The following is a 22,837-nucleotide window of genomic DNA, read 5'->3' as shown; positions in this document are numbered from 1 at the left end:
CAGAACTTATTAAAAAAAAAAAAAAAAAAAAAAAGATCCTATGAGTACTGTAAGTCTACCCAGTAAAACACTGGCATCGACAAAACAGAACGATAGCTTCACCATCTAAATGAATCATCACCCTTGTCACTCCAAAGAGACATTAACCTTTAGCGCACACACAAGTTATCCCCTTTAGCCAACCACTTCCACTGGAAAAAATCCGATGTTCTGTGATTTACTTTGGGAACACACATCAACTTTTCTCAACATATACAAGCATCGTCGGTGCATAGGCATATCACAAACTCAACGCCTTGTAACAACCCACGGGCATTATTGTCAGACAACAGAAGGAAACTGTATATAAATTGCTCAGTTGAATGAAAATGGACTGTCCACCCAAAGATGGCCTTAACCTTAAACTCCACAAGCTTGAAGGAAAATAAGCCACACACACACACACACACACACACACACACACACACACACACACACACACACACACACACACACACACACACACACACAATATGGATCATTACAGGCTGTATCGAGACCATAAACGCATATTATCTGCACCAAGGAAAATCAATCCAATCAATGGTAACACATATACGAGGGGAACACTTTTCATTGCCTCTGCTCAAGGCCAGTTTCACTGGTCTGTTTTCTGCAGCATGACCCTCTGCAAAAGATAAATAAAAATAAATAAGTAAATAAATAAATGAACGAATAAATAAATAAAAACAAGCTTAAAACTAAACAAAGTGTCTCAGTAACATCCTTCCCCCTCTACCCAACACTACACGTCGGAAGTATATACACGTGGCTACCGCAGCCACCCAATACTTCGACCCAAACACCATCCTTCACGAACTGCCACCACATGTCCATCCTTCCGAAGTTACCCTATCCAAAGAGACACAAATAAATCTGGTCACACTGCAATGCGGCCATCACCCTTCCCTGCCGCGGTACCAACACAAAATGCATTTCACAAACAGTCCGTTACACCCACACACTGCACATTTATTGAACTCACTTACCATACTATCATAACAGACAAGTTATCAACATAACCCCAGCAAAATATTTCTGGAGCGCTTGATGATGTGGATGATTTCCTGCAGTCTACTAGGTCTACGTATGGATGAGTCTCGGGTTGTAACAACAACAGCAACACTAGCAGCAGCAAAAACAATAAACAACAACAACAAGAGCAGAGGCTGCAAGAATAAAAACAACAACATCGCCATGAACAACAACAACAGCAACTCCTCTCTGATTTTATATTTGCTCCAAATAAATCATTTTAATTGGAATAATGGAGATCTCTCGTAGTGATGACGCTGAACAAAGCTTGCAATAACCTTTGTCATTCGATGACGTCTTTATTTTCTAAATCGCTAGCCTCGTGCGAAATCTTCAGTTTTGAAAGATCAATGTTATTACAGTACTTAATAAAGATTAAATCCTTCAAGTTCGGTGTCTTCCCAGTGATGATTAAAATGGTTTGATGGCACCAAAAATATTGTATAAATATACGTCATCATTCAAAAAGCGATTATGATCCCCATGAACACATTTCCTGACATGTGTGCCTTATGTATTTGGTCGGCCGTCACTCCATTCAATACGTGAAAAAAAAAAAAAATCCACTAAGGTGAATGACATGGCATGGCCATAGTATGACTGGATACAACCCAAAATACGTCCTGATTAAAATGCCGTCGAAAAGCCTGTATCTTAGCTTTCCATTTCAGCTGATCTAACTGAAGGCATTAAATGATCCTCTATTAACACATTCCCCAACAGCTGATAAAAAGAAATAAGAAATATGTCGTCGGATTGAGAATGTGAAATTCTATACAAACACACGCCGCGACGCCATGCCTTCTGTTGGGCTGATGCCGGCAGTCTGTTAAACTCGGGTAAATGAAATAGATTTTTACTAGTAAAAAGGTATGAGAATAGTAAGCGCTCAAAAAAAAAAAAAATACCCTCGATGTCAGTGAACTATGATGGTTTATAAACACACTCCACTTCATCCTACCTTGTGCAGAGGAGCTGCCGGCACTCCGTTGAATTCGTGTAAGTGTAGGAGGTCGTCCCTGTGACGGTACCGTCGGGAGAACCTGTGCGGGAGCACATGATGGGTGAGAGGGATAGAAGCAACAAAGCACTGAAGAACACATCATGAAAGGAAAATCAAGAAGAGGAGAGAAGGCAGAGAAAAAGGCAGAGATAAAGATGCCGACAAAGCAACACACACACACACACACACACACACACACACACACACACACACACACACACACACACACACACACACACACACACACACACACATACATACATACTACTACGACACATATATACACAAGCAAACACACACACACACACACACACACACACACACACACACACACACACACACACACAAAGCAGCCAGTCATGAGGCTCATTGTGCATTCCTTTCAGTAACTGTTGACTGTATCACTTGAAATCTCGGGGGACCTAATGCCCAGTTTTGTCACTGAGGTCTAGCCTGAGGTATGACTGCATAAGAACACACTGGTTTAGACACCCCAAAACGGATACGTGACCGTAGATGTAAAATGTTGTCCAGCTCGGGAAGTTCCATAGGTGATTCTTTGGCAACAGCACTGGCTACGATGGGGATGTCTGACAGATCATTTCGATGAAATCGTTTATTGATCGCTACGAGATAAGACATGCTTCTTACACAGTCCGAGATGTGGACTAAGCTTTAAAAAAATCTTAAGATTATTACTTATGATGTGTACGGAGTGGAGATATGTCAGATAATCACCAGCCTGAAATGCAAAGAGCATATTTTTGTCCTCAGTCACCCAGCTCAGCTTCTTCATTATATGATGTGTCTTACGGGAAGGTATAGGGCACCCCGTACAATATGAATTATTCTCCTCCTACAGGGGTAAGTGGGTGAGATGCAAGACTAAAGCCACTTGATCACTCTTATTTTAATTACTAGCGAGTCAGAGAAAGTTGGAAGCCATTGTTTCGATCGAATATGTGTATGAACTATTATTTGATTAAGCTGTTTTGTTTCATGAGAACTGTCCGTGAAAAATACTTTTTGGTTTGAGAATAAAACCATACACAAATCCAAACGAACATTTTTCATAGTGCTCTGTGAAATCGTTCACTACCACAAAAATGCCATTTTGGCAACTGAGAGCTTAGCAACGAAGTTGCAGATCAATTCTTTACGGTCACTAAATTACGAAAGGAACGCAAGCACCTCAGACAGGAGGAATGCTGTGATTGAGATAACACCTTTTCCATTCAAGCACAATCAACCCCATCCCCTCACCCTCACCTCCACACACCCCTATGGGTACTGGCCACCATGAGAATTACATGACTTAAAATGTTCAATCTCCCATCTCTCTCCCCTCCTACCTGCTGTGCTCATTGATCAAAGGGATTGGTGGAGGTGGGGTGGAAAGGTGTAATTATACTTGCATGACATTTCTTTTTTAATTCTCTTAATACTATCGCCTCTATCACAAGAACTGCTTAAGTCTTTTTGGTACTGTGATTTCCTTAGGAGTTGAAAGACAGGAAAGAAAAACAAATTAAAAAATAATCAATACACCATATTATAGATGTCCTCCATTCATAAGAAAGTGTAAGAGTTGGACCTGAACAATTTTAGGTTGTAGCTTCGAGGGAAACTAATCTAAGGGAGCGTGTTCCATAGAGTAGCAGTTCTGGGAATAAATGAATTCTGAAAGGCAGAAGTTCTGCAATATGGCAGTGTGAGCGACAAGTCACGAGCCCTACCAGATGACCGTATAGCTTGGATCAACAGGTTGTGTTTAACTGAATTATGAAGAAAAAAAATTAAATATCACCAGATACGATTAACACAGTGATAGTCTCATTATAGTCCTCATAACTACAATTAAAAACTTAGGCTTATGAAGTAATATTAGATATGATTATTTCACCACAAATTAGTGTGTCGTATGAACATTTTCACTTACTCAGGTCTCCACCCAAAACTTTGAGGACATCGACAAGACGGATATTGACTTAAAAATTATGAGTTTGCATCTCCCTACTGACTCTTGCACTTCAGCTGTTCTAGCCAATCAGGCACAAACTACAAAAAGGGGCCTATGGTAATATGAGATTGGAATGACCTTCAGTTACTTATTGTTATCTAGTAGGAAGTTACTAGTATATCCGGCCAATCACTAAGTTCTCTCCTGAACAAACCCTTCCATTCTGCCGTTCGCTTTAATTTTCTTTCACTCTCTTCCATTTACACTACTCCCCTCCCGTTCATTCTTTTTTTCCCTTTACTTTTCCTTTCTCCCACTCCTTTTGCAATAAACATGTCCCCTCGCTCACTTTCCACCCTTTCTGTCTTTTTTCTTCTCCAGCAATTACCGACACCCTCTCCTTCCCCTTCCCCCCGTCCCCTTCTGCCACTAACTTTATAAGCTGTCTGGCGATGAGTGTGTTCATGACGACGATCATGATGAAGGGTACGACGAGTGTAAGTAACGTGTCGATCCAGTTGATGACGTTCATGAGGCCACGGTAGTCCATCCTCAGGTTGCACTCGGTGATGGATACACCATCCTGGAGGGAAACATGGATTCATTTGTTATGTCTATCATGGTGCTAAGGAGAGAAGTCTTCACACGGTGGTACTGATATAGCTCTTATGGTTATAAAAACATCCTTCAACTCCCTTTATATCTTTTGAAAGAAGGACGGTGAACTGGAGGAGAGAGTCAGCTTGAGGCCTTGTCCACTGGTTTCATGTTTAGATGAGCCAGAGGCCAAAACATTATCACGAAGCCACAGCAGTCCAACTTTAGGCTACATGAGTGGTACACCGTGCTGATAGAATACATGAATATAGATAAGTTATACTGGATTTATTTTAATTAGACAAAATAAGTCACATCTTTCTGAGTGCTGAGTCGTGATAGGTAATGTAAGAAAGACAGTAACACTCAAAAATCAAATACAGTGAGAAGAGCAAGCACCACCTTTCAAGCAGCAGTATCAACCAACCAGCTGCAAAAAGAGGTGGGACCTCTTCATCAGAAACATAAAAACGAATGGCAACATGACAGAATGACAACTGTATCCTTAATCACACAAAAACACAATTATTGTCATTTTGCTTCGTTTGTTTGTATGTTCGTATGTTTGTTTGTTTTTTTAGCAACATTACAGAAAAACGGCAGAACGAAATTACATGAAACTTTCCAGATATGTGGGCACTGGTTCCCAAAGAAAGTGATAAAATTTTGGAGGTAATCGCATGAACCTGAAAGGTCAAAATCAAGGAGACAGATTTTCAGAGGGTTATTGAAAACGGTTGAAGATAGAGATATTTACCATTAGGAACAGACAGGAACTCGTAATATGGGCATTCATTGGGCACCAAGACCTTTGACCTTGAGTGACCCTGAAAGGTCAAGCTCACGTCCGGTGTTGGTTTTTAATTGGTACCTTAACCTTTGACCATAAATGACCTTGAAAGGTCAAACTCAAGGTCACGAATATTCAGGGGGTTATGACTCGAAACTCGCTGAAGATAGAGCTATTTACTATTACCAAGATATAGGATGTCTCATATGAGCTTTCATTTGGCAGCATGACCTTTGACTTTGAATGACCCTGAAAGGTCAAACACAAGATCATGGATTTTCAGAGGTCGTAACATGAAAAAGTTTGCGCCATTACCTTAGACTTTAATTAGAGGCTTCACCAAAGCCTGTTTCAGAGGTCTGCCACCAGGCAGTCTAGTGTCACCCAGCCTCGATTATATGTTTTTGCGGGGATTTAAAGATAAGTGAAATTGTACCTAATACTAAGTTTATAATAATATTGTAATTAATAGGAATCGTTTTTCCTACTCATCAATCAAGTGCACATATATACCTGTAAAGGAAGAAAAACCAGGCTTGCAGAGAATCTTAGCTAGGGGACTAAAATAGTGTGCTGTCTATTTACATGTATTTGAATAAATCGTGTGGAGTTAGTAAAGGGAGATTACCTTCAGGACTTCTGATGTGTGTTCTAGCATGTTTTAATGCAGTAAGCTGTTCCACTGAAAATAATGTACTTAAACGACTGCTTAGTTGGTGAATCAGCCATATTTATGCAAACAAACGGCAGTGCGGTACGACACTATAACCATAGCAGAGTACGAGGAGTTGAAGTGTAAACTTACTAAACTGCAATGGAGCCAGGGAAACATTTAAAAGAATTATTTATGTTAGGCTACTAAGGTGATCAAGACATCCAACAGGTTCTTATTGTTATGAAGTGTCATACATCAGGCAGGGCAACATACCGAAAGATAGTGCCAAAGCTGCGGCTACGTTTCTCTTTTCATTTGTGGATACTAACAAATGACAAATATTTTAATCACTGTTATCTTGCTTTATGGATGGTTCTAGTAAAATTGCCTAGGTTTTGTCTCTATGTTATGCTTACAGAGATTAATAAACTTACGAAAGCTGGAGTTACTAAATGACACTTACAATACATTATATATGATCAAAAGGCTCTCACATTGTGATTTCTTTGTAGCATATCATGCCATCTGAGTAATTTGATGACTAAAATATATTTTGGGGTGTTTTGCCTTATGTCAAAATTAAAAAGAAATTAAGCTCTGGCTACTTTTTCAATGCCTACCCCACATCAGAGCTGGGCGATGGAAGTGAAGCTAGTGGCAGATTTCTGAAACAGGATCTAGTGAAGTGTCTGATTGTGCACTGGCAATAATGGCAGAAAGGAGGCAGTATTTAACAGCAATAAAATAACTGCTGTCAGGCGAGGTTTGTTGTGCCTGCCACCCTTGTTTCGGTATGGGAAGCAAAAAAGCCCTACTGTAACAAAGAACATGAACTTGCACGGTAACACTGAAGGGCTCACTCACCTCATCGTGGTGGACAATAACGCCGGCTGTAACAAAGACATAAAGATGCACGGTGACACTGAAGGCTGCCAGTGATGTAATGATGGTCTTGGCTCGGTGAACGGTACACACGGTGGGCCGCTGGAGGGGGTACTGCACTGCTATGAACCTCTCTACTGTGAACGCCACTGTCAACCAGACACTCAGGGAACTTGATACCGATCCTAAGTAGATTTCAAGCTGGTGGAGAAGGATTATTATTATTATTATTATTATTATTATTAATTATTATTATTATTATTATTATTATTATTATTATTATTTCTACATTATTATTATTATTATTATTATTATTATTATTAAACTGTATTATATTATATTGTCCTCTCCACATAGCCAAAACACATAAAAGTACTTCTACTATTGCTTTTATGCACTTCTACATCAACAGCACAGGACAGTATCCCCTAACTTCCTCATTTGTTTGTCTGTCTCTCCATAGAAATCCACAGAACTGACTCATGTACCGGTAACTCATTTCGCTACTCTCACTCTTGACTTGTGTCCTTCCTACAAGGTCCAGGATACATTTCCATATGCCAAGGAGGGATCATAGTACTGCCATGCATTAACTTTTATACTACCTGGCTCATTTTCTATTGGGGGTCACTGCTCTAAGCGAACCAATTACCTTTCTACCCTGATGTAACGGTTCATATACAGTACTTTATTCCCTAAACTTCCATTCTAGCTCAGTACACAACCTAAATACTTCATGGCACACTTCATTGATTTCCTGACAATCCAGCATGACTATGGAGAGGTTGAACAAAGAAGCTTGACTAGGAGTGTATAATTATGTGAGGTGGAGGGGGAAGGGGGAGACGACGATGAGACGGAGGGGTTAAGTTAAAGTATATGAGAGGGGGAAGTGAGTTGAGGGCAACCAGACGGCAGAGGACAGGGTAACATGGAGGCGATTCATTTGTGGCCCCACCTTACGGGATTGAGGCTATGGCATTATATATATATATATATATATATATATATATATATATATATATATATATATATATATATATATATATTTATTTATAGAGAGAGAGAGAGAGAGAGAGATGATGATGATGATGATGATGATGATGATTATTATTATCATTATTATTATTACTTCCTCCAATCCTTGGGAAAGTTATCATATTTTTGCCATTCTATCATTATTATTATTGTTATTTAACCCTTAGTTAGTCCTGTGGGGTATTCAAACGTGGTTGGTCCGGTGGGGTGTTACAACACTCCAATACAAAAATACATGTAGTGTTACTAACATGTAAAATATATTCATACTGCCGCCTCAGCAGATCTCTGCAATCACTAATGAAAAGATTGAATGCCTTGTAGGTGGTGCTTATTATTTCATAGTAAAAGACAATAAATTTTAATATCAGTAAATAAATAACAAATGGACTCTTATCTCATTTGTCAGGTAAACACGCACAGGAAAATACATTTTGTGATTTTAAAAATCAGTATAATGACAAACAATATGCAAAAATAAGATAAAAAACCAATCTATATCACAATATGATCTAAATGGTTATTTGATGGGGTGACTGGACACCCCAGAAGGATGGAGAGTGCCCTTCTCTCTCACTACAGCAGAGGCAGGACTAAACCAATCCACATGCTCCCTCCCCTCACTGAATCAGGAGAGTACTGGAACGGAGGGAAATATTCGAATTACCGGCTAGGAAATATGATCTTTAAAAAAATTTGGGATGCCAAAACACTTCATCTGGCTAACGAAGGGTTAATATTATTATTATTGTTATCATTATTATTATAAAACTTTGATACTTGAAAGGCCACTTGGCCTAGATTGTAGGCCCTAGAACCTTCCAACCTGGTCAACTTAGGCGCACAGTCGTCCGCTTCTCTTAGACAGTTATGGTGACAATCTGTCAACCGGATCTCTAAATATTATCTGAAACACAGACAAGTGGGTCAGCTACGCTATCTCAAGAACTGCTTCAGCTTGGAAGGTGAAACTTTGCTACATTACAGCCTTAACCCCTCCGTGGCCGAAGGCCCGGAATTTTTAGTGCATGTCAGGCCGACGCCGGGACCATTTTTTGAAGTTTCGAAAATTGATTTTTTTTTCTTGCCATATTGAAGAGAAAGTTTAGATGCACCTAACAGTGCAAATCCCAGCTTCCTAGACGCATATTGTGGCTTGCAATGGAGCACGGAAGTTGCAGAAATATCGGCAATCGATATCGCCGCCCAGGGGACTGCACAAGGCAACTGGGCAGGTGTTGTTTTTTTTTTTTTACCCCCCAAAACAATGTGAATGGTGCTGAAATGTTGTGCATATATGAGATATGATGATATCGAATGATTTCAGTACATAATCTGTCAGGAATGGCTTAAAAAAAAAAATGTTATGAATACTTTTTCACCTTTTTGATAAAAAAAGGTCTATGGTAGTTTCGAGATATTTTTTACGTTATCGTTGTGCTCATGCTTGGAAAAGGGAGCGAAAGAGTTGAATTCTCAGTCCGAAATTAGATAACTGCACGTCCTCCAAGGCTAGACTCTGCCACGGGAGAATAAAGTGAAGGGTCAGATCCGATTAGCAATACGTAAATTGAGTCGCAACTTCGAGCTCCCACACCACGAGCATGGCTAAAAATAGACTTGTAATGCAGTTTCAGGCCTAAGAATAAGTCTAATTATTATGAAAACAAAGAAGAAATAAATACGTTTACAGACGGGGGAAAACGTATTTTTTCCGTAATAACATGTTCATCTTTATCATTTTACGTTCATCTTTATCATTTTACCTTCTTATTTTCGCAATATATATTGCTGTCTCGTAAACAGGGTAGTTGTGTGTGTTTTGCAAGGGAGGAAAAAGATTGTATTTTCTTTCTGGGTCGAGATAATGGGTGTAACTATGTCTTTTTAGGCATGGCCATGAGCGAAAAAATCGTACATCCTCTCGTCACGACAGCAGGTGGTGAACTGACAGGTGAGGTGTGAGAGCGTGAAGTCAAGGTCAGTCTCATGTCCCAGATGTTCGTTCACTTCCCGAAGGTTTTCACAGTTTTCTACAAGTCGCACTGCATCGAATGATCCAAACCATTACAGCAAACCTGAGCAAACAAGTAAAGATACCAAGACAAAAAATGTATTTTTCACTTATTGTCATGTCTTTTTTGTATGTGCCTGTAGTACTTCATAATCGTAAATAGGTAGTTGTGTGTGATTTGCAAGAGAGGACAAAGATGATATGTTCTGCCTGGGTCGAGATAATGGGTGTAGTTGTGCTTGTTTAGGCATGGCCAGGAGCGAAAAAATCGAAAATCCACTCATCACAGCAGCAGACTCTGAGCTGTTTGATGGGGTGTATGGGAGTGAAGTGTACGTCAGTGTGAAGACTTTCAAAACGTTCGTTCACTTCCCAAAAATTTTCGCAGTTTTTTATAGGCCGCGCTCAAACGACGCTGGTGGCCATTTATCGGCTAAACATCATTCGACGCCGGCGGCCACGGAGGGGTTAAAGCAGATGCGGTGCAGAAAAAAATATGGTTCCAATCGGTTGATTATCCACTGTGATCGTCTGGGGTTAAAATTGGGATTTTTTCAGTTATAACGAATGTCACCTAATTTTCCAGGGAGGATCAAAGCGAGCCACAAAGCTTAGTGGACTTATAGACTGTAATCACCTGAGGTGACTTGTACAAGTTCAGCAACGTTGACCCCTCCTGGAATGAAAAATTAGGACTTTTTCGGATATTCCGGATGTAACCTAATCTTCCATGAAGAATTAAAGCTTGAGCCCCGGACCTTTGTTGACTTCTAGAGTGTGATGACCTAAGGTGACATGCACAAGAACGGTGACCTCGAGCTCAAGGTCCCATTATAGCTTGGCTTCTAGTATGCAATGCCTTTGGGAAGTATTTTTTTTATACCAAAATTGTTCTATGACAGTTTTGCAGTGTTCCAAAACAAATAAAATAAAAATAATAATAATAATAATAATTATTATTATTATTATTACACTATTATATATTGGTTGGTGGAGGCACCCAACTTCCACTCCTCTGATGCAGTGCTGCCTAGAGGTAACCTTACACTGAGTAACGATTCAAATGGCTTAATAATCCAGGAAACATTTATTACACGGGATGGTAACAGGATATTACATGTTCTGTTGTGAACTAATGCATTAAGGTGCTCCAACAGGATTGGACTCTCAATGGTTTGCATCCAATGAATGGTTATGATATATATTGTTCACCTAAGGTCACTAAGAGGAGAGGCTGATTATATCTATTCTGTCTATCTATCTATTGCCAGACGCCTCAATCCCGTTTGGGGTGGCCACAAACAAATCACCTCCACGTCGCCCTGTCCCCCGCCATTTCACTGCCCTGCTCCCAATTCACACCCCCCTCTCTCATATACCTCTCCACCTCATCCCTCCATCTCATCCTCGGCCTTCCCCTCCCTCTTCCCCCCTCCACCTCACTCACATACACTCTCTTCGTCATTCTCTCACCCTCCATCCTCTCCACATGGCCAGACCACCTCAGTGTGTTCCTCATAACGCTTCCTATCACATCCTCATCCACACCACAATGCTCCTTTATATCCTCATTCGCCAGCCTGTCTCTCCATGTGACTCCACAGGCTCCTCTTAAATTACTCATTTCCACTGCTCTCACTCTTGACTTGTGTCCTTCCAACAATGTCCAAGCTTCACTTCCATACGTTAGAGTTGGTGTCACAATACTGTCATGAAGTAACTTTTTCACGTCCATGCTCACTTCCCTGTTTCTTATCACTGCTTTCAAAGAACCAGCAGCCTTTCTTCCCTGCTGTACCCTTTCAAGCACTTCACCCTCCAAACCTCCATCCTTACTCATCGCACTACCCAAGTACTTAAACGTACTCACATTTTCCAATTCCTCACCATCCAACCTCTCTGTACATTCTACTGACTTCACCTTTCTCAAAGACCATCACTTTACTCTTCCCTACATTCACCTTTAGATTCCGTTTCTTACACACTCTCTCAAACTCATCCACCAAGCCTTGCAGCTCCTCTTCGTCTTCACTCAACAACACAGTATCATCTGCAAACAACAGTACAGGGTTTCCAAACACTATCCTCTCTCACCAGGGCCACTCCAACATCCACTACCCTACCTTGTACCTCTTTTATTACCCCATCCATGTACAGATTGAACAACCATGGAGACATGACACATCCCTGTTTCAACTTAACCTTCAAAGAGAAAAATTCACTTAGTTCACCATCCACACGCACTGCAGCCTTAGCACCATCATAAATACTCTTCAGAGCATTCAGCAACTTCCCATCTACTCCATATATTCTTAATACTTTCCACAATCTTTGTCTATCCACCCTGTCATATGCTTTCTCGAAATCCATGTAAGCCACATACAACTTCTTTCCCTTCTCTAGAAACTTTTCCACTAAAGATCTAAGAATGAATATCTGATCTACACAACCTCTTCCCTTCCTAAAGCCTCCCTGTTCTTCTCCAACTAATTCCTCTGTTCTTTCTCTAACTCTGTCAATAAGTATCCTACCATACACTTTTTCTATTATACTAAGAAGACAAATGCCCTTATGATTACCACACTTCTTTTTTCCTTTTTCCTTTGTACAAGGGAATAATTATACCTGATTATATAATTGTTTTAAATTCACAGCTCTGCATCTCTCTGCACCTGATAGGGGAGAAAAGAAAATAACTGCATGATTGATGGATGGAACTACCACTACTCGTACTACTGCTACGGCTACTACTGCTAAAACTGCTACTAGTGGTATTATTATCTATCCATCTATTGCCAGACGCCTCAATCCCTTAAGGGGTGGCCACAATCAAATCACCTCCATGTCGCCCTGTTCCCCACCATTTCACTCCTCTCCTCGCAGCTCACCTCCCCCCCCCTCTCATATACCCCTCCACTCCATCCCTCCATCTTCCTCATATACACTCTCCTCGTTAGTCTCATGCTCTCCATCCTCTCCACATAGCCAAACCACCTCAGTGTATTTCTCCTAACGCTTTCTATCACATCCACATCCACACCACAACGCTCCTTCACTTCCTCATTTGTCAATCTGTCTATCTATGTAGCTCCGCAAGCTCCTATCAAATAACTGATTTCCACTGCTCTCACTCTTGACTTGTGTCCTTCCAAAAGGTCCAAGCCTCTCATTCATACGTTAGAGGTGGTATCACAGTATTATCACGCAGCGACTTTTTCACTTTCATGCTCACATCCCTATTTTTCATCACTGCTTTCAGAGAAACAGCAACTTTTCTTCCTTGTTGTACCCTTTCAAGCACTTCATCCTCCAAACTTCCATCCTTACTCATCACACTACCCAAGTACTTAAATGCACTCTCTACAAATAACTCTCTCTTCCGTCTCTCAACATCCTCCGTGCCTCTGCTTCCCATCCACCACTATATGCTTTTTTCTTTTGCACCACAGTTTGCCTCACATCTTCATTCTTCCATGCTGTTCCTTGCACCCCTTTTCATCTTCCCTGCACCGCATACACCACTGCACATGCTGCACAGATTTCTTCTGTGAAAATCTTGCACACACCTTCCACCTCCCCCATCTGCCCCAAATCATATTTACCCTACTGCACCTCCACATCTCTCCTATATTCTGTCTTTCTTCCATCCTCTTGCAACCTTTCTACCCTCCTCGAATGGACTACTTCCTCCTGTCCTTCCCTCCGTCTATTCCTCCTTTTCATATACACCTTGACTTTCACCACCACCAAGTGGTGGTCAGAAAGTCCACTCCCCCAAGCTCTGTATGATCTTGCATCCATTACATGCCTTCTGATTCTGTCATCCACACAATCAGTCATTGCCTTCCGTTCATTCAGTTCACCAAACACCCATCTCATCACTCGCCACATATACCTGTGGATCATTTTGTGCCTATAGACGATATTGGCTATCACCAACACCCTCCGGCACAAATGTTCACTAGAGGACTGCCATACTAATCCACTTCTGCAGGCACACCCCACTCAACAACTACTCCACCCACCTTCACATTCTCTACTTTTCCATTCATAGCTCCAATCAAAAACACTTTCTCATGCCTCTGGAATTTTTCCATGCATGCTTCCACATTTGCCCAGAACTCTTCTTTCATTCTGCTTGCACAATCTTGTGTTGCCGCATACACACACACACAATCGCCCACTTTTATATTCTCACTTTCAATCTAACTCATACAATCCTTGAACCAACTGAATCATACTCTCTTATATTCTTCTTCCATCTCTTCCACACAACAATTCATACTCCCTCTTTTGCCCTCTCATTCTCACCTTCTCTAGCGCAAATACCCTATCCATACTTCCACTCTTTCGCACTCTCGCCTACTATTTAGCCTCAGTTAATCCAGGTATGTCCACTTTTGCACCCTAAAGCACCTGGCAGTCCCTCTCTCTTTCACCTCATCATTGGCACCCGTTACATTCCATGTTGTTATCCGTACCATGTCCTTTGTCCTGTCCTTTATCATCACCTGTTGGTCAGTCCTAATCCAAGGCTTCTCGTTTGTATTTGTAGTTAGTTGTTTTCCAGAGAGGGGCACTAATCCTCGACCAACCCACTTGCTGAGATGTAGGGAACATGCATTGGTTGGGATTAAGGTTACTACCCAGCGTATTAAATGATTTCCTGGTTTGAAGGAAATTATTTGGCATGTCGCTCAATGTAAAATTACCCAAAATAGATCACCACTACACTGAGTGAGTGGATGATGGGCACCTCCACCGACCACAATTATTATTATTATTAATATTATTAGTATTATTATTATCATTATTATTATTATTATTATTATTATTATTAGTAGTAGTAGTAGTAGTAGTAGTAATAGTAGTAGTAGTAGAATAGTAGTAGTACTATTATTATTATTATTGTTATCATTATTATTATTATTATTATTATTATTATTATTATTATTATTATTATTATTATTATCATCATCATTATCATCATTACAACACCACCATCACCACCACCACCACCAATAATAATAATAATAATAATAATAATAATAATAATAATCATAATATTAACGATGATGATAATAATCAACACTGTGATGTGAAGGCCGCCATTCGCCACACGCTCACAAACCCGGACACAGAAATTCAGACGGTTCTTAAGCTGCGCAAGAAGATGCAAATTAAGTCTTATGCATGAAGGAGAGTGTAAAAATAATTAGATTTTGATTTACTGCTCTCAGTTTGAAAGACAGTAGGAAACCACAGATGTATACCTGATAATCTAAATGAGTTTTAGATTTATTCATCCAAGATAGAAACAAAAGAAGCCATAGATAACATCTCTCAAGTAGAAAAAACGACTTCCTTACAGCAGCAGAAGAAGCCTTAGATCTCTCAAGGTGAAGAATAAAAAGAAATGCAGTATATTTAGACCTGCCAGTCTGCAGAATCATAAATCTTATTAATATCGCTCCAGTTGATGAAGAATAAGATCAAACCTTAGATTTTAACGTGTCAAAAAGAAGTGGTGGATTTATACTTCCCAAGCAGAAGAATGAATAGAATTTGATTTATACATATCGAAGTGGAGGGTAGCATGACGTATAGTAGGTTCACACAATTCGATGTGAAGAATAAGAACACTTAGACTTAAACCTTTTTGAGAAGTAAGAAAAATTTTAATTATACATCCCATGAAGAAGAAGAAAAAGGAGGAGGGGGGGAAGGAGAAGAAGGAGAATTAGAAGGAAAACGAAAAGAATAAGGAAAATAAGAAAAACGAGGGGGCGGAGGAAGAGGAGAAGAAAAAGAAGAAGCAGGAGACGGAGGAGAAAGAGGATTAGAATTAGAAGGAGAAGACGAAGAAAGTGGGGTGAGGAAGATTTTGTGCCTGTCCACTGCACGAGCTGATATCACAGAAAATCAGCTTTAAGTCCCCAGTCTTCCTTTCAACACCAAGCAAATGGAGAGGCAGGGAGGGACCAGGATAATTGTTGGGGGTTTTTGGTGATGATGGTGGTTTTTGTGATGGGTGTGATGGTGGCTGCGGTGGATTAATGATCGTTGTGGTGGAGAATGTGATGTTTATGCCAGCTATGAAAGGGTAACGATGGTTGTGTTGTTGTGGTGATGGCAGCGGCAGTGGTAATGGTTGTGGTGATGTTATGGTAATGGTTGATGTTGTTGTAGTGATAGCTGATGTTGTGGTGAAGGTTGTGGTGGAGTTATTGTGGAATTATGGTTGTATTGCGGTAGTGGTTGTGGGAAGGGTTTATGGCAGTTACAGTGGAGTTATGTGATGGTGGTGGTTATAATGGGGTTTTAGTGGCAGTTGTGGTAATAAGGACAGTACGGTAGTGGTAATGCACTCAACCAGCCAAGCACGTACACACCAATGTTTTTCTTAGACAAAAGAAAGAGAGAGAGAGAGAACTGCAGCGAATGGGCGCGTTCACAAACTCAATAGTTGTTAGTGATCGCCAAATCAATTAATTAGGAACTCGGTCAAGTATTTCCCTCTCGCAGAGCCATATATGTTCTAAAAGCCCTTCCATGATATTTTAATGATGAAGAGTATATAAATAAACTCTTATCATTTACGTATCAAAGAGGTTAATGTTTCATCTGGCAAATGCTGAAGAGAATGTACTGATTATACGTTATAGAAAATGGTGCAGTTTATAAAGCCAGTATTCATGTGGAGACGAAGCCGCCGACCGCAGTCCCAAGTAGGCTAATGATGTTTTCAGTAAGACAACAGCAAAACTTCGAGCGGGCGTCTGCACAGCCTTCCTCTGATTCCTATAAATATTTTGCAGCCAAACGACTTCATGTTATTGTTACATAAACATATATGTCTGGAAGTGTTATATCATTAAAACTATAAGAAAAGACGCGACTGGGAATGTATGTAATCGGTTTTAAACTATTAAGAATATTTGCCCAAAAGTTTATTCGGTCAGTTTTATCAAAATGGAGCTTCCTTTCCTCACTTTACTGAGTAGATATGTTAATAGAATTGTACTTATGAACAAAGTCATAAAGGAACAACTTACAAAACAGTAGTTTAGTGGACTGCATTATTATTTTTCAAAGTTATCAGGTGAAGATTCGCATAATTTGGGGGTTTGTGAACACTCCTATTAGAGAGTGATGCTTGTGACTGCCCAAAAAGTACAGAACAACTGTAGCTTGAATTTTATAATTTAAAAACAATAAATCATAAATGCATATTAATGTACCAAGAAGAAAAATTACAAGTTACCTTAAATGTGAAAAAAACAGACATTTAAAAGTTCTATACAATTATGACAAACAGGGTACATTTGAAATAATCATAAGTTTCCAACAGGAGACCAATGGAAGGAGGCTCAAGGGTCTGGCTATACTCCTTTTACTCTAACTTGGCCAAAAATTGCCAGCTCTCCATATTGCATATGACGCTGAAACAACAGATCAATACCAGAATGATACTACTAACGAAAATCTGAGCCAAGTTAAGGTGAAGGAACTATAGTAGGCCCTGACATCTACAGGTTGTCAGTGGTTACATTATCTTACCATTTCATTCACAAATGATTGTCGTATGGCCAAACTACCCATTAGTAGTTACTTTTGTATTTCTCTATATCCCACTATATTGACCTCCACAATATTTTTCATAAATGCATAAGTTCATGAATCTATCACTCGTTTTTTTTTTTCTTTTTCATTTTTAAAGACTCCAATATGCTTGCATGCGTCGGCCTTGGTCACCCTAACAGCGGCTCTCCATGCTGCTTGATCTCTAGGCTCTAGCAGCCTCCCAATTCAGTCCCTTATCCCTGAGGTCTTGCTCATTGACTCCATCCCATATCTCTTTCAGTCCTCCTCTCGCAACCCTACCCCTAACTTTAACACTTCTCACCTTCTGCATCCAACTGTCATCCCCCATCCTCTCCACATGCCAGTACCACCTCAATCTACCCCTCCTCATCACATCACCACTACACACCAATCCTATCCCATTTCTTAACTCTTCCATCGTAAACCTAGCCACCTCAGGCCTCACACTCAAGGATGCACTACACATTCACCTAATCAATGTCATTTCTGTATGTTTAAGCCAGCGAATATCCTCTTTCTTTACTGCCCAGGTCTCACTACCAGACAGCATTACGCTTCTAACACATGCCGCATACAAAGATCCTTGACCACAGAGGGAGAACCCTCTCAGTGTCAGAGGAGGCAACAGCTCCCTGAACTTTTTCCAGCCACCTCTCACTCTAGCCACAGAGTTAGCTCCAGCCCCACCTTCAGCACTTAAAATGTCTCTCACATAACAAAACTCTTCCACACACTTGAGAGACTCTTGAGCAAGATCGGTCCTCTCACACCTGACATTCTTCACATGCTCTCCCCGACACACGGCACACATAAAATCAGCATTATCTCGCAGTCTGCCTCTAATACCACCACATCTCTTGTGCATCCGCTTATCCCAAACACTGTGCAAGACGGAATTACTTCCCACACCTTTGTGGCAAATCGTATATAGCCACCCTCCCTGTTCTCTGACAGCACCGCCACCAACCCTAGATGTGATCACCTTTGTTTAATCTGCATTTACTGTCAAGCCCTTGTGTCCTTTGGCATCTCTCCACATCCTAAATCTTTCTTTCACCTCCCTTTCACCCTCTGCAATCAACACCAAATCATCAGCATACAAAATCTCCCCCGGGAGCCCATTACAAGAAGTCTTGTGAGAGGGCTTCAAGTACCATGATAAACAATAAAGGGCTCAAGACTGACCCCTCATGCACACCAACATTCACAGAAAACTCATCATTCAAATCTCCATTCATTCTTACGTGGGTGTGAGCACCCACATACATAGCCATAACCACCCTAAACAGCCACTCCTCGATCCCAAGCTTTCTCTTTGCCCACTTCACTGCCTTTGTAGGGGCTGTGTTAAAGACTTTCTCCAAGTCAACAAAAATAAAGTACAGATCCCTTTTCTTTCCTATATATTCCTTACTTGTAAATATGAAGTGTTCAAAAAAAAAAATAAATAAGGAGCATAAACGGCTGTACAAAGAAACTAAAATGTAAGCCTGGGAATAATGAAAACACCGTAGATCAGTATGTGTTTAGTTATATAAGCACAGAGTGGTGAAGCTTGGATGATGGTCAGCAGCAGAAGTCAAAGTGCAAGACCATATCCATCATTAATTGCGTGTGTGTGTGTGTGTGTGTGTGTGTGTGTGTGTGTAAAGAATACCATCCTAGGGTCAGCCTACTCTGCCACTGAGGTGGGGGAAGGAAAGGGAAAATGACACATTAACTCCATCACTACGAGGGAATGAACATATCAGTTAGTGGGCAAAATATGAATAGCTACAACGACAGTAATAGCGGGCAAAGTTGTATGCAAGCCCCCCAAATTATGAGTCATTTGTCAGTCCATAACGAAAGCAATGTGCAATTTCTTCCTCTATATGGAAAGCATTCTGCACCGTGACATACATTCTAATTACATCTAATATCCGACAGAGCTCCTCTAATACACATTATATATTGTGGGGTTTTGATACATCGTTGCCCTCTCAGTTGTACTGCTGTGGAAGTGTACCAAGGCATAAGTGGTCACCCACCTGACACATGACGTTGATGTTGAAGGTGTTGAAGCCGAGCAGGTCAAGCCACACCAGGAACAAGATGAAGAGGTAGGTGACGTCAGCAATGGCCAGTGCTGCCAGGTAGTAGCTGGAGGACCTCATGCGTAGGCGCGTGTTGAGGAACACCACACATGACAGCAGGTTGCCGACAAACCCCACCACAATTAGCAGTGGTACATAGTAAAGGTTTAATTGACGTACCAGACCCCACTGCTCGTCTGTCAAGTTGCCATAATGCTGGTAGTCATACACATAGTCATCCTCCGAGCCACTACCATCATTGGCCACCAGTATCACCCCTGTGGGACGACTCTCACGGCATGACACGAGGATGATATCACCACTTACATTCTGGAAACGACACAGGTTGGTGGTGGTGAGGGCGGGACCTGGTGGAGGCACAGCATGGCTCACGTTCATGATGATGCCGACTCAAGGGTTCGCACCCAAAACTCCTGGTCCTGGTTCCCAGTCATCCTGTTCATTGGGCATCTTGGAATGAATGCTGTGCTGGTGATTAACTTGAATTTTGTACAGTTGGCCCATGCTGGCTTGGAAAGACTAGTTTTACCTATTTCAAATTTATTTGACTACTCAGTATATATTTTTGTTGTGGCGTAGAACTGTGAAAATCATGTCACTGCTTAAAAAATATATATATTATATGTAGACCACTTTTATACCGGTAACACTGATGTTTCTCTTTTCATTTGTTAGCATATTTTCCAATGAAGAAGCTTTATTCTGTTTTAGACATTTGTTTGGCACTTTAGACAGGTTCACACATTGTTTTCCATGTCTTCAGCTACAATGAGTCACTGAGTAGCCTCATTTATTAACATAAATGTCAGACCTCTTATTCACATTTTAGCTTGGCCTGTTCCCTTTCTTCGTTCTTTATTTATTTCAATTGTCTCATGGCATGGATAGTCACTGTTCAGTTCTTTTAACTTTTTCTTTGACTTTGTTCAGTTTTTCATCTAATTCTGAAATAAATAGCAAAAATGAGTTTGGAATGTTTGGTGTATGAAGCTGAGTCGGGCCGGTTACTACCTCCAATAGTCACTGTACAATGACTAGCTGCTAAATAGTGACTTGTCCTTTGGCTCATTCATCTCTCCAGGCCTACTTGTAGCAGTGTCTATAGGGCTATATTCTCATGGGATTAGGGGCCTTTCTAGCTTGTCTCCCTAAGCAATGTATCTTGTTGAAGGGAATATTAACGTAGCATTGAAAGAACAGGTAAGGAAAGGGTGCTAGAAATCCTGCTAAGTGGACGAAAATAGAATCCCATGTCTGGAGGTGGGAGAACTGAGGCACGGCGTTCCAACCAGACAGGGACAGAAAAGAAATTGGTGAAGGGGAGGATGCTGAGATGAAAGAGCTGCAGAAAACAAGTGAAGGAGGAAGAAGCAGACAAAGGATGACGAAGAGAAGTTACGAGGAATTCACCACTTGAAAGAGGAGTGATGTGGGTTGCCGGGAGAGGAAGAAAGGGAGGGAGAATGATATAAAAATGGAAAATGACTAGCTGAGAAGTAAATAACAGGAATGACATATTAAAATGAAAGGGACACTAAGTTAAAGGAAAGATGTAAAAGAGTAGAGAGAAAAGGGAATATTAAGGAGACATGACGCTGAGAGGATTAGGTGGAGTGGATATCAAAGGTAAGAGTGACATGGGTGAGAAATTAATAGATCAAAGGGAGTGTCGATGGGGTCAAAAATACGCTTCAACAAGGTTAACAGAGAAGGGACTAAGATGAGGAGGAGAGGTAGAATATTAAGGAATGTGAAGAACTATCAATGTCTTTACCTGAAAATGTCAAAATTAAGGTGTACCATACCAGGGTCCTACACAAGTGAAAATATGCAAACGTAACTCCGATTTTAAGGCGAAAGTTAAACAAATCGGAAACAGTATATTACTGTCCAGCTCCCAAAGGCAAGTAGCTGGAAACCATTAACACAGGCAGGTATGCCAAGCATTGCGAAAACTAGAGTATCAGAAATACAACGTGGATTTTGGAATAACTGCTTTTGCCTTACGAATATCTTCGATGTTTTCAACAATACTGCGAAGACGGGACCATATCTTTTGATGCTGCGTACATCTGTGTTCAAAAGGTGTTTGAATAACTGTCCAACAAAACACTTGCGAACAATAATAGGTACATAGTTTCAAAAAGAGTGTGTGTAGATGGATCGAAATTTGCCTTATGGGGTGTAAACAAACAGTTGTAGTTAATGTAAATGGAGTGGAAGAATGTTAGAATATAACCACAATATTTAATGTTGGATCTGTCTATCTATCTGTCAATCTACCTACCTATCTATCTCTCTCTCTCTCTCTCTCTCTCTCTCTCTCTCTCTATCTATATATATATATATATATATATATAGATATATATATCTATATATATCTATATATATCTATATATATCTATCTATCTATCTATCTATATATATATATATATATATATATATATATATATATATATATATATATATATATATATGCCTATACGGTGCTGATAATGGATAACATTACTAATAACTAACATACATCTTTGCAAGGACAGTGAAACTCAGAGATATCATTATAATTGTTAATTGGGTCGAAACATTGCAGATGGACTTCAATATTTACAATTTAGCGCAAAAGAGTAAATATTGATGGTGATAAGTAAATAAATAAAAAGGCAGATATCCTATAATTATCAGCCTGATAATGAAAACCACGAAAAATAGAAATCTTCGGAGTAAATTATTTGAAATTATGCAGCTGATATACAAAGGCAATTTGCAAAATGAAGAAAGACTTGGAATCATTGGTGGATCATTCGAAAACAAATAAAAGACCTCATACTAGCTTTCCATAATTCTCTAGGATGTACACACTGTTCTGCTCATATCTCTCAATTGCTAACTAAAACACATACAGAGATGCTGACAAATTAAACCACTGAGTTAAAGAACTGATACTGCCGTTGAGAAACAAACCATAGGGCGACGGAACGATGATCAATTACTTTAGCTTAACTGAACAAAAATGAACTGGGGATTTAATTTAAAAAAAAATCAGTAGATATATGGCAATCGAAAAACGGCTTCATGCTCGTTGGACTGAATTACACTACCAGGAATAGAATCTTAAAAAATGGC

At 40.2% G+C, this 22,837-nt stretch overlaps 1 protein-coding gene across 1 annotated transcript; it reads right to left on the bottom strand.

Moving 5' to 3' along the window:
• Window positions 1-637: 637 nt before the first annotated feature.
• LOC145396146 (growth hormone secretagogue receptor type 1-like) lies at window positions 638-20,092 on the bottom strand. Its single transcript, XM_080269589.1, has 5 exons — window positions 19,649-20,092; window positions 6,944-7,162; window positions 4,472-4,620; window positions 2,036-2,117; window positions 638-667 (listed from the first exon to the last, which is right to left on the bottom strand). Exons 1-5 carry the CDS (start codon window positions 20,090-20,092, stop codon window positions 638-640), a joined length of 924 nt encoding a protein of 307 aa, XP_080125715.1.
• Between the last annotated feature and the right edge of the window lie 2,745 nt (window positions 20,093-22,837).

This window comes from Coenobita brevimanus, chromosome 35 (assembly GCF_032717465.1).
Source record: "Coenobita brevimanus isolate Jiangsu-jjx chromosome 35, ASM3271746v2, whole genome shotgun sequence".
NCBI lineage: Eukaryota > Metazoa > Arthropoda > Malacostraca > Decapoda > Coenobitidae > Coenobita > Coenobita brevimanus.
Note: the sequence above shows the minus strand (reverse complement) of the source record. Positions and strands in the feature narration are given on the sequence as shown.

What these genes read in the sequence shown, in the direction of transcription:
- LOC145396146 (XM_080269589.1), bottom strand. Translation starts at nt 20,092, where the DNA reads ATGAACGTGAGCCATGCTGTGCCTCCACCAGGTCCCGCCCTCACCACC. An exon ending in ACATCAACGTCATGTGTCAG is followed by an intron (nt 7,163 to 19,648) that starts GTGGGTGACCAC and finishes CTTCTCCACCAG; the next exon opens with CTTGAAATCTACTTAGGATC. An exon ending in TTATTGTCCACCACGATGAG is followed by an intron (nt 4,621 to 6,943) that starts GTGAGTGAGCCC and finishes GTTTCCCTCCAG; the next exon opens with GATGGTGTATCCATCACCGA.